An 18,254-nucleotide genomic window follows, 5' to 3' on the forward strand; every position below is an offset into this window, starting at 1 on the left:
CCGCACGGACTGTGTCGGAGGACACACGGGTTGTGAATCCACGGAAGAGTTACTAGCACTGTCCGAACTGGAGCTGGAAATGCTACCGCTGTTCTCCCGGATGAAAGTCTCCGCCTGCTGACGGGTGGGAAATTTCTTGAACTTTGCACCCGTGAATCCGGTCACCTGCCGCTGGCATTCTGGCCTAGGGGGGAAAAGAATATTATTTATTTCTGAGCACCTTTCCTTCCATCCACTTCCTTGTCCATCCATTAGAAACTTACCACGTCAAATAGACACCAACTGCTCGACCCTTTGCCACAGCGTAAAATGGCATGTTAAGCAATAGTTGGCGCAATCGAGTGCCAATCATTCAACGGATTGAGGATTTGAGCAGTAATTCCCTATTTGTAGCACAGACACTAAATCTTTTGATTCCTGTTACAAAGATTTTACTAAAATAAAATCGTAAAATTTTATAAAAATGCACAATCGAACAGCTGGTTTTGTTATGTTTTGATTTTTTTTTGACAAAGAGGGTAGCGACGACGGGGGACTCTTCAACAGTGTTTTAGGTTATTTTTAGCTAAAAGTTTAGCTATGCAATGAATTCATGAGTAAGTTCATTCAAACGCGATGAGAGATCCTCGCGTTACATTTGAAAAAGGGCCAATCCCCAAAATGTATCACTCAAACAATAATGGGCCTTTTCTTGTTAGGAGAACAACAGGTCACCCCTCTTTGGGAAGATTCAAAAATTACGTCCATCGTTTTTCGGGATTTCTAGACCCCCCCTCCCCCCTCTGTCACGCAATTTCCCTATACCCAATACACGTACTGTCACACTTTTCTAGACCCCCCCCTCCCACAAATGTTGGACGTAATTTTTGAACGTTCCCTTTACCCGGCAGTGCATCTGCCATGCCAGAGAAGTAAACCTCATTGAATCCTAAACTGTTGTACCTGCATTACAATGTACTTTGATTGTTATTGACATTTTGAATACAGAAATCGCTTTTCAAGAGTACCGCGTGCTTTATTATTTTGGTCCGATTATTTTCCCCGTTTTTCCGTCGATTTCCTCCCTGCGGACGCGTAATCCACTGCGTACCGGGTTCCGCCAAGCCCACAGGTTATTGGCCCAGTGGAAGTTGTGGAGGAATCGTGATTTTCCGCGAGAAAAGTTCGTCGCGAGCCAAAGTGTTTTTCGGTTCGGTTGGTCGGGAAAAGTTGCGTCTGCGTCGTCGTCGTCGTGAGTGTGTGGTGGTGGTGTCGTTCCTCAGCAGCATGGATTCCATCAGCAAGTTTGCCAAACTAAACAACCAGAATTGGCAAACCTGGAAGTTTAGGATGGAAATGCTGCTGACCAGAGAGGAACTCTGGTACGTTGTTGACACCGTGAAGCCGGAGCCGGAGACCCCGCAATGGACGAAGGACGACAAGAAGGCGAAGGCTACGATGGGGCTGTGCATCGAGGATAACCAGTACAGCCTCGTCAAGACGGCAGCATCGGCACGGGAGTTCTGGGAGCAGCTGCAAAAATACCATGAAAAGGTAACCGTCACATCGAGAGTCTCGCTGCTGAAGCGGCTCTGCAATTTGAACCTGCGCGACGGAGGAGACATGGAAAGTCATTTGTTCGAGGTAGAGGACTTGTTCGATCGGCTCTAGAACGCCGGCCAGCAGTTGGAAGCAAGGATGGGAACACTCACTTTGAAAGAGTTACACTCACTTGCAGTTTCCTCAACACAGAAACATGCAATCAAGAAACGATGTATGGACGACTTTTACCTTGTGATTTCGTCTAAAACTTTGCCGAATGGAGTCGGGGTCGCACATGAATCCCAAGGTCGTGACAGAGCTGTGAAAGCGACTCTCCACGAAGTGAGTGTAATTTACATTCACCTCGTGGAGAGTTGCCGTCGCAGCTCCCTCACGACTTCGGTATGCGTGTGCGACCCCTACTCTATTCGGCAAAGTTTTAGACAAAATCACAAGGTAAAAGTCGTCCATACATCGTTTCTTGATTGCACGATTCTGAACTGAGAAAATAGCAAGTGAATGTAACTCGTTACAAGTGAGTGTTCCCATCCCTGGTTGGAAGAATCTCTGAAGATCGCCATGATCCTGAGAAGTCTTCCGGATTCCTACTCCGGGCTAGTGACGGCGCTCGAAAGTCGTCCGGATGGCGACTTGACGGTGGAGCTGGTTAAATCCAAACTGCTCGACGAATACGAGCGGCGCAAGGAGCGCGGAAGTGCATCCTCCGATGCGAAGGCGATGAAGAGCCATGCGAGGACCAGTGCCGGTGGTGTTGCAGAGAAAACCTGTTTCTTCTGCAAGAAGAAGGGTCACCTTCGAAGAAACTGTCGCCTACTCCAGGAGAAACAGAAGCAGAGCGGTGAAGAGCCGGAGAAGCGCCACCCGAAAGCGAAACAGGCTACTGCGGAGCACACGAATGCAGTTCTCTTCCTTGCTGGCGAGGAGCAGCCGGATAGCCGCTGGGTGATCGATAGCGGTGCTAGTCGGCACATGACAAACAGCAAATCGCTGTACACGATGTTCGCGAAGGATGATACTCCCAACGTGGTTCTGGCGAATGGGACCACGGTGAAGTCACTTGGATCCGGTGACTGCCAACTGAACGGTGTGAGCGGTTGCGGCGGTGTTACGGAAATCACCCTGAAAGACGTCCTCTTCGTGCCGACGCTGAATAGCAGTTTGTTGTCGGTGGCACAGCTGACAGAGAGGGGATTTTCCGTCGGATTCAAGCGGGATGGCTGCGAGATCGTTGATGCTGCTGGGAAAGTTGTTGCCAAGGGCGATCGCAGTGGAAGCCTGTACGTCCTGAGGATTTCGGAGTCTGCGATGGAGGTGCAATGCAAGCGGCATAACGAGTGGTGCCAACACCAATGGCACAGAAGGTTCGGACACCGGGAACCAGCGGTTGTGGATAAGATGTATAAAGAGAAGCTCGGCGATGGAATGGTGCTCAAGGACTGTGGGATTCGTATGACGTGTGAGCCGTGCATCGAAGGGAAGCTCTCGAGGACGCCGATACCGAAGACAGCCACGAAGAAGACCAAGGAAGTATTGGACCTGGTGCACACGGATTTGTGCGGTCCGATGCGAACCCCGACTCCGAGTGGAAACCGTTTTCTGATGACTGTCATCGACGACCACAGTAGGTATACCGTAGTGTACCTGCTGGAAAAGAAGTCCGACGCCCCGGACAGACTGATGGAGTACGTCAGGTACGTCGAAACCCTGTTCGGAAGGAAGCCGAAGGTAGTCAGATCAGACGGTGGCGGTGAGTATTGCAACGATCGTTTGAAGAATTTCTTTGTGCGGGAGGGTATAGTGGCGCAGTACACGACTGCCTACACTCCGCAACAGAACGGTGTTGCCGAGAGAAGGAACCGCTACCTTCAGGAGATGGCGACCGCCATGCTCATCGACGCCAAGCTGGACAAAAAGTATTGGGGTGAGGCCGTGATGGCTGCTGCCCATCTGCAAAATCGATTGCCGTCGCGATCGGTTGATTGTACCCCGTTTGAGAAGTGGTTTGGGCGGAAACCCAACCTGAATCACTTGAAAGTGTTCGGCTGCAAGGCTTGGGTCCACGTTCCGGACACCAAGCGTGGGAAATTCGACAGCAAGGCGCGTAAACTATCGTTCATCGGCTATTCTGAACAGCACAAAGCCTATCGTTTCGTGGATCTGGAGACCGAGAAGGTGGCAATCAGTCGCGATGCCAAGTTCCTTGAGCTTGAGGAGGAGGAGGCTGTCCCGCAGCCGAAGGTTGTTCCGGAACCCATGGACGATGAGGTCGACTGGATGCCGCCACGGAATTCGGCACCGCCGGTTCAGCAGCAGGAGATTGGTGAACCCGAAGACGATTCCAGTGAGAATGCGGACAGTGAACGTAGCGAATGTGAGGAGTTCTACGAAATGAACTCGTTTGAAGGTTACAAAGAAGACCCTTTGGCGATCAAGGAAGAACCGGATGAAGAAGACGTTCCAGCGAGCGTTCCTGAGTCGGGAACACGGAGAAGTCGTGGAAAGTTGCCGAAACGTTTTGAAGACTACGAGGTAGGTGTTGCTACTCACGTGGTCAAGGAGCCAGCGAACTACAACGAAGCGGTGAAGTCTGAGGAGAGAAGATCCTGGAAAAGTGCGATGGACGACGAGTACCAGTCGCACATGGTGAACGGGACCTGGGACCTGGTCGACTTGCCCGCCGGCAAGAAGGTGGTAGGCAGTCGCTGGGTGTACAAGGCGAAGTTGAATGAAGTGGGCGAAGTGGCGCGATTCAAGGCACGCATCGTAGCACAGGGCTATACGCAGAGATACGGTGTAGACTTTGATGAAGTCTTTGCCCCTGTCACTCGACACGCAACCCTGAGGACGCTTCTGGCACTAGCTGGGAGAGACGGACTTCTTCTGCGGCACTTGGACGTTAAAACGGCCTATTTATACGGCGACATCGATGAGGAGGTATATATGCGCCAGCCGCCGGGATACGCAGTGCGCGGCCAGGAGGAGAAAGTCTGCAGATTGCGTCGAAGCATTTACGGTTTAAAACAATCGGCTAGGTGCTGGAACCAGAAGCTGTTCGGAGTGCTGAAGAGTCTGGGATTTGTCGCTAGTTCGGCGGATCCGTGTTTGTTCACCGTAGTCAGGAACGGTATCAGGATCTACCTCATCGTTTACGTCGACGATCTGCTCGTTGCTTGCGCAAGTGAGGCGGAGATCCGGCGTGTCTACGAAGCTTTAAGGAAGCATTTCGAGATCAGTTGGCTCGGCGAGGCGAAGAATTTTCTTGGTCTGGAGCTACAGCGAGAATCCGACGGAGTCTACAGCCTGAGTGTCAAGAGCTACATCGAGAAACTTGTTGTGAAAGCTGGACTGGAGAATGCGAAGGTGGCGAAGACACCCATGGACCAAGGATTCCTGAAGAATACTATGGAGAGTGAAGCGATGGAGGACAGTACCAAGTACCGGAGTGTCGTCGGTGCGCTGATGTACGTGGCAGTGTGTGCAAGACCCGACATAGCTGCTAGTGCGTCGATCCTGGGGAGGAAGTTCGCCGCGCCGACGGAGAATGACTGGACGGCCGCAAAGAGAGTAATTCGTTATTTGAAGGGTACCGTTGATTGGAAGCTGAAGCTGGGAGGCGTCGAGACCAACGAACTAGTTGCGTACTCGGACGCTGATTGGGCAGGAGACCCACAAACGCGGAAGTCCATGTCTGGTGCTGCAACGTTCTTTGCCGGAGGTATCGTATCGTGGATAAGTCGTCGTCAGGATTGTGTAAGCCTTTCTTCCATGGAGGCGGAGTTTATCGCTTTGGGGGAAACTTGCCAAGAAGTATTGTGGATGAGGCGCCTGCTGAACGACCTGGGCGAAAAGCAGGCGGGCGCGACAGTCGTCCATGAGGACAACCAAGGCTGCCTTGCTTTCGCGCAATCGGAGAAGGTGAACAGAAGATCGAAGCACGTGGAGACTAAGCGGTGCTTCGTCAAGGACTTGTGCGAACGAGGAATCGTTAAACTGCTGTATTGTCAAACCGACGAAATGAGAGCCGACGTGCTGACTAAGCCACTTGGAGCGGTGAAACACCATCGGTTCTCGGAGTCGCTTGGACTAGGACCTCCGAGGGCTGACTGTTGAGGAGGAGTGTTAGGAGAACAACAGGTCACCCCTCCTTACCCGGCAGTGCATCTGCCATGCCAGAGAAGTAAACCTCATTGAATCCTAAACTGTTGTACCTGCATTACAATGTACTTTGATTGTTATTGACATTTTGAATACAGAAATCGCTTTTCAAGAGTACCGCGTGCTTTATTATTCTGGTCCGATTACTTTCCCCGTTTTTCCGTCGATTTCCTCCCTGCGGACGCGTAATCCACTGCGTACCGGGTTCCGCCAAGCCCACATTTCTGACGCCTTATAAGAGCCGATGCACACGAGCGTTAATTGACGCCGCGTGAATTCCCCGCATAGAAATTTACCGTATGCAATACTGTTCGAACCATATTGTAACCAATATTTCTGTTGTTACCTATTTGTAATACATTTCACAAATGGTCTATTTGCTACGGTACAACGAAAAAAGAACAGTTTCCTTTATTGTGACATCAACAAATAATGTCCATTTATTGTTGAAAATGGTCCCATGTTTATTTACCGAAAAAATGTTTGTGAAAAATACTTGTTCGTTGTTTCAAGGCGTTTTTTGTTGTTTATACATAAGTTAGCGAAGAGGTTCAAGCCATCACTGATCCGGACACATATGGTACATCATTTAAAGGTAAGTGTCAAGTAATTTTGTGCGAATGAAGGAAAAGAAACGAATAATAAACTGCGGTTCAATTTCCAGCCCACCAACCAGACCAACAGCACCAGCCGGAGGAGTATCGCTGCCGCCAGTTTGGTAAGGACAGATAATCCCCGGAAAGAATATTTCTGCACACATACCGAGCGAATCATCTGTAAAACTGATCCGACGAGGTCTACCAACGTTATTTGTGTCCTACCGTAGCTTCCAGGTGACTGGGATTTCGATTAAAACAGTGTCTATTGAAGCCGTAGAAATTTATGAAATCATTGTTTAAAAAGTGTTGATTGCCAGTGTTTGTGCCATCAACATGAGTGATAATTTTAATAAATTCTAATAAAATGATCCAAAAATTATTGTTATCATTAACAGATCTTTAATAAATAAATAAAAACGAATATTCTTAAAACCACACCAGGTACGGTTTCCTGTTATAGTAAAACTGTTCGCCAACCATAGTCTCAACTTTCCAGCCATGAATTTCTCAACTACATTCGATATGGTTACGTTACGGTCGGCGATCAAAATATATATGGAAAAAATGGATTTTGAAACGGTAAACATTCTTAACGACCCGTTGTTCGTATGGTCGATTTGCCAAAAACATCACCCATTACTGTCAAAACATTAATGAGCAATGGTTGGCTTATGGTTGTGTGCACCATTTTGATTATGGTTGAGGGTGGACCATAAACCATAACGGGTGCTGTTTTGGTGTGGTTTGGAGTTATGCGGGTCACGCTGCATCGCCGCAGCGTTCCTGTGGGGCATGCGCGCATATATGCGGGGACATTGCGTGCCGCACACGGTGCAGCGTTGCGGTAGCGTTGCGTTCTCGTGTGCATCCTCCCATTTGATTGTGTGTAACTCAGGACGCACTTGCGTAGACGCGCCGCCCATGTGCATCGGCTCTAATACCCCAGACAGACATGTGATACGAATGTGATTCCTGTACAACGGTACGCAGTGTCAAGAAAATTCTAACAAGACTGACTTGAACTGAGAGAATTTTCAGTATGGCACTCATTTCAAGCGCAATAGACTATTCCCGTCTGACCTAACCCCCCTGTTTTATATTTTTGTTCGAAAGACAATTGTTTTTAATGATTATTGCCGCTTTTGGATTTTTTTTTATATGCGCTCCTGATTTTCTTACAAATTTTCAAAAATTGAGAAACTCACCACTTTTTTAAATAAAAACCGCCTTGCGAAGTAGTTTTTGGTAACCCTAAAAGTGGTGATCTTTTTTTTCACCTCACCCTATTTTACAATATTTGTTTACACTGTGAAGTGTCAAACATCGTTCATCAGTCGCCGGAATTCGTCTGATTCGCCAAAATCAAAATAAGGCATTTTATGAGACGTTTCAAATCAGCTGTTTTTTGAATGTTTACCAGTTTTGAAGTCCAACCGGTGGGCCCATTTATTTACATTTTCGCTAGCATAACATGTGATACAGGCCCATCCAATAAACGAGGTTCATTTATCTGCAAAAATGCGTCAATCCGCCCACTATAATTAATATCCGTAGACCGTGGGGATGTTTTTTTTCATCTGCTAGTGACATCATGCAGCTCGGGGGATTGGTACATGCCACATTAGAAACCGAAACATCTCTGCCAGCAAAAATCTGATTGGTGCTCACCACATGTTATGCTACTTTTCGCGAAAACAAAAACATCAAATGTAAACAATAACAATGAGCGGCCCACCGGTAGAACGTCTCGTAAAATAGCTTATACCTGGATGTTCCGAACAACATAAAAAAGAGTAGTTCTGGTTAACTAGCACTAGATCGGGGACAGTTCAAGAGCAAATTTTCAATCCGACCTAAGTAACAAAATAAACAAAAATGAGGTTTTTGCATATAATGATACTTTATGGATTGCTTAACACTGTTCTGCAAGGGCACAAGTCAAAAATAGTTTAAAACTTTTGGAATTTGAAAAATCAAATTGACTTAAGTAACATACTGAGCACTTTTCGTATGTGTCGCTTTGTCGGTACAATGACTGATGTAACGCGCATAACTCTCAAGCGACGTAACAGCGCTGTGAAAACGACCTAACAATCAATTTTTGTCAACATAAATCATAAATCTTTACGTCAAAACATAAACTGACTTAATTAAATCACCTGAGCGATTCCCGGCAGACTACCTTATATTGGAGACTCTCGTGAACTTTTCCTGGACTCCCTTTATGGATCGCGCCAGAAAGTAAGTCGGATATTTACTTAAAAACAACATAATTCTTCCACCGCTACTTTGGAAATGCCCCCATGAATCATCCTGGCATTCTACTAACTAATCTGAAATGGAAAACTTTGGATTCAATTGGGATTTAGGAGGAGTCGGCGTATCTCATCAGGTAGGCGTGCGCTGGCCGATCTGGACGATGGTGAACCAAGAATGCGCAGACATCCACGGCACTCAGAAAACTCAGTATACCGGTGGCTAAACATTGCCAAGCTTCTGTGCCCCGAACACTGTGGTCAGCTCGAGTGCCTTAAACTGACCGTCAGTCCCCGATTTGCAGACAAACGGATCGGCTACCAGGAGCAATGCTGCTGCTTCCCGAACGGCACGATGTCCACCAGCTGACCACAAATTGTTTGGTATAGTAAGTAACATTCGTTCAATTTATCGTTAGTATAACTAATGAGTTCCATTCCCCATGCAACAGTGACCTCAATAGTACCCAGTTCGTTGTAAGTCTGGCACGAAGTATCCTTGGAGCCAATCGTTTCGCCGGATATGGCCCGTGATTTGGCTGGCAAGTTAAACCTCATAGAAATCTTCCTGACGACGAACCGATTACAGCTGAACAAGAAGAAACACGGTATCAACCGCTGGCGTCACCTTTATAATTGGAATGTGAGAGAAAAGCCGAGAGGTACAGGAGAAAATCCTCCTATTATATGGGATATTCAATCCCATCAATCAGGACACTAATGCCATCAGGGACGAGCAAAAACCTCGGGAAAACTATTCTGTACTGGCCGGTGCGAGTGCTAACGAACAGTATCAGAGCCGTGCAGTGACCTGGTAATACCACAAAGTCAGTACTACCTTGGAATGTCTCAATGTTACGGACATTTCGATACGACGTCGGAGATCTAGTTCCCCTTGGTCAATATTCACAACACTTGGCTATGTTCATGAAGTTATTGATTTTTCGGAAAACACAGAAAGAACAAACCTTGGAATAAACTTTAGATAAAATGCTTGTTTTTTTTTATTAATTATCAAAAGACTCACCAAAGTATACCATACATGGAAGGGGTAATTACTTACGGTAATTAATAACCGGTTGCAAGTTCCAGTGGTACCTAATTAACTATAAGCTAAGCCTCGAGCTAAGCATTGCCACGGAACAACACTACGATTACGCAGGTATCCCTCTGTGAACGCTTAATGAACAGTGGGCGACAGTAAGCACCACTAGATAGCACCTTCGATAACCTGATCTTCTCAGAGAATATTCAAAATTTTAACTAAAGCAGTTCATTTAGGGGAAAAACTTGTTCCTTTCCGTAGATGACGACGAAATGAACCTTATCATTTTCATAGCATGCAATAGGCCAGGGGAAGTGGTTTACTCAGGATTATCCAAACGTCAATTCCATTTTTGCTTTTCAGAGTATCTTCTTCTTTTTCTTTGTGGCTCGACGTTCGCATTGGAACTTGGCCTGCCTCTCTTCAACTTAGTGTTCTTAGAGCACTTCCACAGTTATTGATTGAAAGGCTTTCTTTGCCTGCCATTGCATGAATGTTGACATTTTGTGGCAAGTACAATGATACTCTATGCCCAGGGAGTCGAGAAAATTTTCCCGACCGGAACGGGGATCGAACTCGCCGTCGCCACTAGGCTAACTTGAGATCCTATGAGAGGCTCTATGAAAAGAAATAGTGGATTTGACATTTGGTCCATCCAAAGGCGCTCCCCTAAATATTAAACGATAAAATTAAAGTAACAAGTTTGAAGTTCGTATAGTCTTTGCTCTGTGATCCAGTGAACCACCAGCATTTATAATACTGTGTAGATTATGATCATACCTATCTATCGACAAGTATGGTACCACAGACTAATGGTACCATCTCTAGGTAGACACTACAAGTGCAACTACGTATGTCGACTAAGAAAACTAATGTATAGGGACAACACATGTGTTCGCGGGATATTTCTTTAGGCGCGGTCCATAAACTACGTACTCATTTTTGACCATCTCAGACCCCCTTCCCCCTTGTAGACTTTTGCCCATACAAAATTTTCGATTTTGATATGGGCCGTAGAGTTTAACCAGATCAACCCCTCTACCTCTAGAAATCTAAGTAGCTTATGGACAGGCCCTTGTTGCCCAATTGTAAAACGGAGAAACTTATTTAAAAAAGGTTTATTTAAATCATATTAATCGATAGGAAAACACTCAATGTGCACCATAGTTGCCTTATGTTCATAGGGATTCCCATACAGAATGGGACAACTATGCTGCACATCGCAAAGTATATATAGTAGACTGGGTCAACAAAGTCGATTTTTTGGAACAAAGCTTTTTCGATTCCTTTTAGCGTCCAAAACAACTGTGCAAAATTTGGGAGCGATTGGTTGCTTCCCCGTATTCCTCATTGCGATTGAAATTTGTATGGAATTTAGTATGGGAAAACGTGCTTTTTGGCATTTTTCTCATAAATCGAATTTTTTCGTCTAAAACAATCTAACTAATGACGTTGAAGTATAGACTAGGATATGCCGAAAAACTTTGCCGAAGACTGCAAAGTGATCCGACACTTGTGCAAAAAGTTATAACGTACAGACTGCCGAGTAGTGCTTAACGTTTAACATGTAAAGGAATAACATCAATAATAAAATCTCAATTTTTGGTCTAAGTTACCAGGCGAATAACTTTTTTCACAAGCGTCGGATCACTTTGTGGTCTTCGGCAAAGTTTTTCGGCATATCCTAGGCTATACTTTAACGCTAGGTGCTGCGGATAGAAACGGTTTTATTTCTCAAGCTAGCCAACACACTCCCGTCACACAGCTTGTAAACACGCACGAGCGTTCAATTTTCTTGCAAACACCTCTCTGAGCGCAGTTGTCAAACATGCCGTCGCGACGCTGTTCGGAAATGGTAAACATGATCAATCCACCATTATTCCAATTTTGTTGTCGTGTTCAAAGTTTATTATTTTCCATTCGCGATGGAAATTTGGAAGGATAGTTGTTACAAAATTAGCTAAAATGGGCTCAAAACAATGTTTATTCTTCTCCTCGCTTTCCGACGGATTGATAGCGGCAAATGGAGATATCGTGACAACAGTTTTGATTATATCCGCAGCACCTAGATAACAATACTCTTCAATCAAGCACACAGGTACAACAGGGTTTAACATAACCTCTATCTTCAATGTTTGGCTCCCAATGTTTGGCTCCCGCTGAGAGAGCATATTGAGTCAGTCCGCGACACTCAGCTTTAACGTCATTAGTTACATGGTATTAGACAAAATAATTCAACTTATTAGTAAAATGCAAATAAGAACGTTTTCCCATACTAACTTCCATACAAATTTCAATCGCAATGCGGAATACGGGGAAGCAACCAATCGCTTCCAAATTTTGCACAGTTGTTTTGGGCGCGAATATAGATTGAAAAAGCTTTGTTCCGGGTTGATACGATCAAATTAAAAGTTTCTCCATACAACGTTGACCCACTCTAATACATAGTCTATAATACCCCACCCACCCCTAACTTATCATCTGCTGCTATGCATTTTATTAAAATAGGTCTATTTCTCTCAATGTTCTCTAATTTATGGCCATCCGTAAAGTATAGATGCTCGAGCTCAGCGTGATCCGCCACACAGATGTCCTTCGGGCCCATAGCCGAGGCGGTAAACGCACGGGTATTCAGCATGACCATGCTGAGGGTGACGGGTTCGATTCTCGGTCGGTCCAGGATCTTTTCGTAAAGGAAATTTCCTTGACTTCCTTGGGCATAGAGTATCTTCGTGCCTGCCACACGATATACACATGCAAAATGGTCATTGGCAGAGGAAGCTCTCAGTTAATAACTGTGGAAGTGCTCATAGAACACTAAGCTGAGAAGCAGGCTTTGTCCCAGTGAGGACGTTACGCCAAGAAGAGGAGAGGAGAGGATGTCCTTCGGGCACACGCCTACTGCAAACGAGAGGCAAGATTGCTTGTTACCGTTTGCTCAGTCGGAACATCCTCATCCGGTTGTAGATACCCGGTGGCTTTCTAATGCAGCTTCTGCTACGAGATACCTACAAGAAACAAAGTTAAACAATATTGAGCACAGGCGTCAAGATTCGTTTGAACAGCTAAACCAGATTGGTAATTTGAATTCGTTAACATATCCTCTCACTCCAACGAGCAGAATCCGACGCGGGAGCCAATACAGGTAATTGGTTTAATTGGGTATTACGAACCCCACCTCGGACTCGAATCGGTGCAGTGAGAATTGCACTAGGACGGATCAAAACAAACGTACATTACCTGCTCATCCTACTTGAAATAATATTTATTTTGCTTTAGTAAATACGCCACTGGTAGCACAGTCGTATGGAAAACACTTGCTAGAATTGAAAATTATCATTATTGAATGAAATAATCTACAAAAAATTAAAAAAAATACCTTGTTTGTTCGAGCAATCCGTTTGACTTAAGTGCCAAATCTACCCAGGTAACCAGTAAGCAGTTGAAATGCGCCTTTACAGCAGGTCAAAAAATGGAAATAAGTCGTATATGCGCCATAAGTGCTGCTTAAATGCAGGTTTTGGCCCAATATACGGCTGATTTAATGCTTATCTCTCAGACTATCGAAAATGAAAACGAAAATATGTGTATAATTCCACATTTCTCATCTCGCTGTCTTTTCTATCTCTCTCCCATTTCTCTTTTCTTCACTTTGCGCTTCCAAAAGAGGTAATTCATGCAATTTTGAATGTGCTGGGCAGTATTTTCATGCTAGAAGACCCCAAAAGATCGTGCATTTAAAATGCTACGCAACAGCTGTCACATTTTCAGTAGCAGTTCAGTTGCTAATTTAGTACAGTTTAGCAGTTGAACTGCTATGATAGAGCAGAAAGCAGGTGGAATGAAGATATAATGCTGAAATACGGCTTGTTTAAATGCTTAGTGGTTACCTGGGTATGCTCGCGACGACGTATTTATCCGTCCTAACAAACATGACAGCTGACTGTATGACGTAACCGCACCGACGTAAGCAACATAAATTCGCGTAACGTGACGTAACGCACCCGACGAAAGTAACCGTCAAATTTCAGAATGACTTAAGAAAATGTCTTAACTTTGTTTTCTGACACCAAATGTCTTAAAAATGTTTTGATGCAAAAATCTAATGTTTTTTTCAACTTTTCCCATATTTTCAAATAGGAAGCAATAAATGCTGTTATCTGATGTCATTTGCGCGCATTGATTATATTGGTTTCGGTTTGATCTTTAAATAGGAATTAAAAATGAAAACCAAAACTTTGAATTCGATTTTCTCGATAATATTGAAATGTTACTTAGGTCGGATTGAAAATTTGCTCTTGAGTTCTTCTGCTGCGGCGACTATTCCAACCTCGGATAGAGCCTCCGACCGGAAGTAAATGGATCTGGTGAAGTGAAAAGGTGAGTTCTTTTCAAGATTTTAATGGGACTGATTTTTCAATTGCATCTCTGTTTTGGATGCAGATAGGAGATCACGTCGCCGAAGGCCGAAACGGTTCCGACAGGTCGAGCAGGAAGGAGTACTATACGGAGAGTACGATATTGGAAGATTGCCAAGTTTCAGCGGTTCGCCAGTGATAGCTGTTGCAACCAACGGTCCGAAAGTCCATTGAGCGGGTTCTTCCCGACACCTGCCGCTATGAATAACTAGGAACTACATATTTTCGGGAGCTTTTTTGGTAAAAGTCATCACCAAGCAAAGAAGGAGCTGCTGCGTGGCTTCTTTCTTCGTCTTCGCGTTGGGTGGAAAATGTTGCGATTTTTCTTCGCTGGAAAATTTCTTGATAAGTTCGTTTGATAGCGAACCTAGTTGTAGGAAGTTTGCGTAAAGTGATAATGAATTAAATCCTGTGGATGTGCGGTGAATCAACTCCGGAAAACAAGGTTGGAATTTCTACGGGAATAAGAAGGTTAGTGTCAGCAAAATGGCGAACAAATTGCCGGAAATTATCAAACCCTTCTGCAGTATTCTGCCGGAGATTGCTGAACCGGAGCAGAAGATCCAGTTCCGAAAGACAGTGTTATGGACGGCAATTACTCTGATCATCTTCCTAGTATGCTGTCGGATGCCACTTTTCGGCATCATGAGCTCGGATTCGGCCGATCCGTTCTACTGGATTCGTGTCATTTTGGCTTCCAACCGAGGAACACTGATGGAGCTTGGTATTTCACCGTTTGTCATCTCCGGACTGATTATGGAGCTGCTGGCCGGAGCAAAGATCATCGATGTTGGTGAATGCGAAGGACCGGGCGCTGTTAAATGGAGCCCAGATGCTGTTCGGACGGATAATCACAATCGGACAGGTTATTATGATCGTCATGACCGGAATGTACGGCGATCCAACCGAGATCGGGAGCCGGCGTTTGCCTCCTGATCACCATCCCGCTGTTCGTAGTCGGAATGATTGTGCCCCTGTTGGACGAACTGTTCTAGAAGGGCTATGGCCTCGGATCCGGAATTTCACTAATAATGAGTAATGAAACCACTAACAATTGCGAAACAATTGTCTGGAAGGATTTCTCCCCGGCTACGGTCAACATCGACATAGGTACGGAATTCGAAGGAGCCGTGATTGCCCTGTTCCATATGCAGGCCTCTCGTCAGGATAAAGTCCGCGACAACAGATGATCATGTGCTGCCACCGGGAAAGCTCGATGACCCACGAACAGAATCGGTACATCCCGACGACGGCCGCTTTCGGTGGGCTGTGCATCGATGCCCTCTCGGTGATGGTCGATTTCATGGGAGCGATTGGGTCCGGAACCGGTATCGTGCTTTCCTTGACCATTATCTACCAAACACTTTGAAATCTTCGCCAAGGAGCAGAGCGAGATGGGCGGCATGGGAACGCTGCTGTTATAGAGGGAAGGATTCCTGTTGAAGTTCATCATCAATTATCACACCACACGTCCTCCAAAGTCGAAGGTTTCCTATTTTCCAGTTCTTGTTTACGAGTACAAGTACTATTTAACATGTTCAATTCAAGTACTAGCTGAGGCAATTTTATTTATATGTATTTCTTGTTAGAACATAAATATAAAAAGAATCTAAAATAAAATACCGAAAAAATCGAAGAAAAAAATCGGAGACATACATACATTTATTCGTTGTCGCAGCCATGCTGGACAGTATGACCTGGATCAGACTCGGGAGCTGATTTTAGCTGGCAAGCCGGAAGTGTCCGATGCGGACATGGCATTATTCTGCGAGCTCAATCACAGATTGATCCCTGCCACCTACAAGACTTCGTGTAAGACGACGAAGGCCGCAAGACAATGTTATAAAATATTGTGAGTAGTTTGGTTGGAACGGTAGGCGATTGATATCCATAGATACAACATCAAACCATCGTGTAGGAGTTCGGATAACCTTTTTTTTCTTCACACGTAGTTGTGCTCTTAGTGAACACTCCCGAGGCCGTCCGGTCATTTAGATAAATTGGGTATATTTGGTAGGGTGGGAATTATTTTTATGCTTGTTATTGAACTGTAGGATATTCGATCTTGCCGCGATGGGGGGACAACCCAGTAGCATTTTAGCGCCAGTTTCTTCACTTCGCGCTTTTAGCGTGAGGGGGGGGGGGGGGGAGTGTGACAATCCATACAAAAAATTGAGAGGTCTCATACAAAAAGTTTGGCATAGGAGGGAGGGGGTGACGTAATTTATGGACGTTCCCTAATGGGAACCAAAGGAGTATCCGCTGTGAGTATATCTCTATTTTGTAAGCCATTATTAAGCTGAATTATTGCTCGCATAGACGCAATAAGTTAGGATTTTTATGATTATTAACCCTAATGTAACGCAAGAGTGGGTTTGGGAGGTCTCTGCGGTAAACTTATCATTAGCGTTAGGAATCTAGAAACCAATAAACGATAGGATAGAAAAATGAGATCTTGCATATGATACTAGCCAACATTCTAGTTATTTTAAGGTTGCAGCAAACATTTCTTAACAATCTAATCGATAGCAAAAGAGTTTTTGATCCCTAAACTTGATTATTTTGTATGGAAAACGGCTCTGTCTTTATACTTATTTCTCGCAGTATATGACAACCATTTCTGTAAATCTACAGGAAATGATATATATTTTAGAAATATGTTCCACCCTAGCCAAGATCACAGGGTTCGACGGTATTAAAGTGAAGGATGTTAATTGTAATTCTTGTAATGAAAATATCACCTTTAACACTTTAATGCGCCTCCAACGGTTCATTGCGAACCGGCTGCTACAGATGGAGTATGGCTGATTTATCAGAAATGCTCGATAAACAGGAGGGACCTGCTGGGGCCTAGTAGTTTCTATACCCAGAAAACAGTTCTGGTCCATTGAGTCTGGGAAGGTTTCGAGAGTCGTTGTGAATCATAATGCAATTTTTTGTGTTTTGTGACGAGTCTCGGAATCTTTTTTGAGTCAGCAGACTTTGAACTGTTTCCTGGGCTTCCCACTATTCGATTAATTTTAACAAATACACTATACAAATACAAATTTAATTCAAATATGAAATAATTAGTAGTATCTCGCGTATTCAATTTGCTAATACATAGTTCTCAACATTTGATGTGCTTTCGTGATTCAATTTTCTCTATAATTTTCAATATCAATTTAAAATAACTAAGTAACTAATAGTGGGAAGTGCAGCATTTAACAGTGCTTGCTTATAGATTCGAAGCTAACGTGTGATCAAGACGAAATCGACAAAAACTGACTGACTACTAAATTAGATTTTTCGACTGAGTGTATGAAAGGTTTTCTTTAATATGGACTTTTTTGGACTGATGCTGATAGTGCTGATAAGGATGTGGACGAAAGACAACTTTCAAAGATAATAAAAACAATACTAAAATGAGGATCAACGAAAATGGACATAACAAACACATCGACTATCTAACAGATCATAGGCACACCAAAGATTACTGAATTATAGGGCATAGCATAAATATGAACAATAACATTCTTTAAAGCTTGACATGACAAAAAAAACAAACACAATATTGATCATATGACAAAACCGAAACTTTCACACCTTCTACCGTAACCTTCTGAGTCAGTACGCAACAGTGTCTTACTGGACGACATGTTCCGTGCACGGCTGGTGAACTGCTTCTGAAGGATTACGTACTCCATCCTATCCAAAGGCCTAGTGAACTGTCGTTGTCCGCGCAAACGCGAGACGCTTGTGCGTACAGTGATGGGAGAGGTTTCTACGTCCGTCGGCGTGCCGCTAGGAACCTTTCAAAAAAAAAAAAAAAAAAAAAAAAAAAATTTTTGAAATATGTTCCAGTAATTAGAATAGATTTCATAATGTCGTATGGCACATGCGGTACATGCTACTACTTAAGACACGCTTGTATGAAGCAAAAAAAAAACCTCGCTCCAGTCCACTTTATGAGTTCCATTTACTGCCCCCATTGGCACAACAGTCCCATGTGAATAGGAAACCCAGCAAACAAGGGACTGTTATGCGAATAGGGGCAGTTTAGGTCCTATATAAACTGTTAAAAAATTCAGCGCAAACGGTAAGTAATAAATCTCTATTTCGGTTTAAAGTGTGTATAGGATTCACTATGGGCTGTTCGTGGGATCATAATCAGCTATAATCAATAATAATTAAATAACTTTTTCAAAAGCATTCGATCGTTTTACGATCATGGATAGTTTTTCTACAAGGAGCGATGTTC

General features: G+C 44.4%; 1 protein-coding gene, 3 long non-coding RNA genes and 1 pseudogene across 4 annotated transcripts in view; 3 read left to right on the forward strand and 2 right to left on the reverse strand.

The window, feature by feature from the left end:
* Positions 1-683, reverse strand: LOC134287710 (ribonuclease H1-like; the record flags this gene model as incomplete). The annotated part of the gene is given in 2 exon segments (XM_062850281.1): positions 1-184; positions 264-683. Coding segments are annotated over 2 exon segments (273 nt in total), but the record flags the coding sequence as incomplete, so codon positions are not given.
* LOC134287712 (uncharacterized) overlaps positions 1-18,254 on the forward strand; it is a 582,424-nt gene that overhangs the window by 523,993 nt on the left and 40,177 nt on the right. The gene's annotated exons all lie outside the window — the stretch shown is intronic.
* On the forward strand, positions 8,131-9,518 carry LOC115268537 (uncharacterized). Its single transcript, XR_003898340.2, has 3 exons — positions 8,131-8,537; positions 8,666-8,940; positions 9,004-9,518. It is a non-coding gene; the product is annotated as an uncharacterized LOC115268537 (long non-coding RNA).
* LOC134289049 (uncharacterized) lies at positions 12,524-13,014 on the reverse strand. Its single transcript, XR_009998231.1, has 3 exons — positions 12,976-13,014; positions 12,837-12,916; positions 12,524-12,604 (listed from the first exon to the last, which is right to left on the reverse strand). It is a non-coding gene; the product is annotated as an uncharacterized LOC134289049 (long non-coding RNA).
* LOC115268951 (protein transport protein Sec61 subunit alpha-like 1) lies at positions 13,898-16,038 on the forward strand (annotated as a pseudogene).

This window comes from Aedes albopictus, chromosome 2 (genome assembly GCF_035046485.1).
Source record: "Aedes albopictus strain Foshan chromosome 2, AalbF5, whole genome shotgun sequence".
NCBI lineage: Eukaryota > Metazoa > Arthropoda > Insecta > Diptera > Culicidae > Aedes > Aedes albopictus.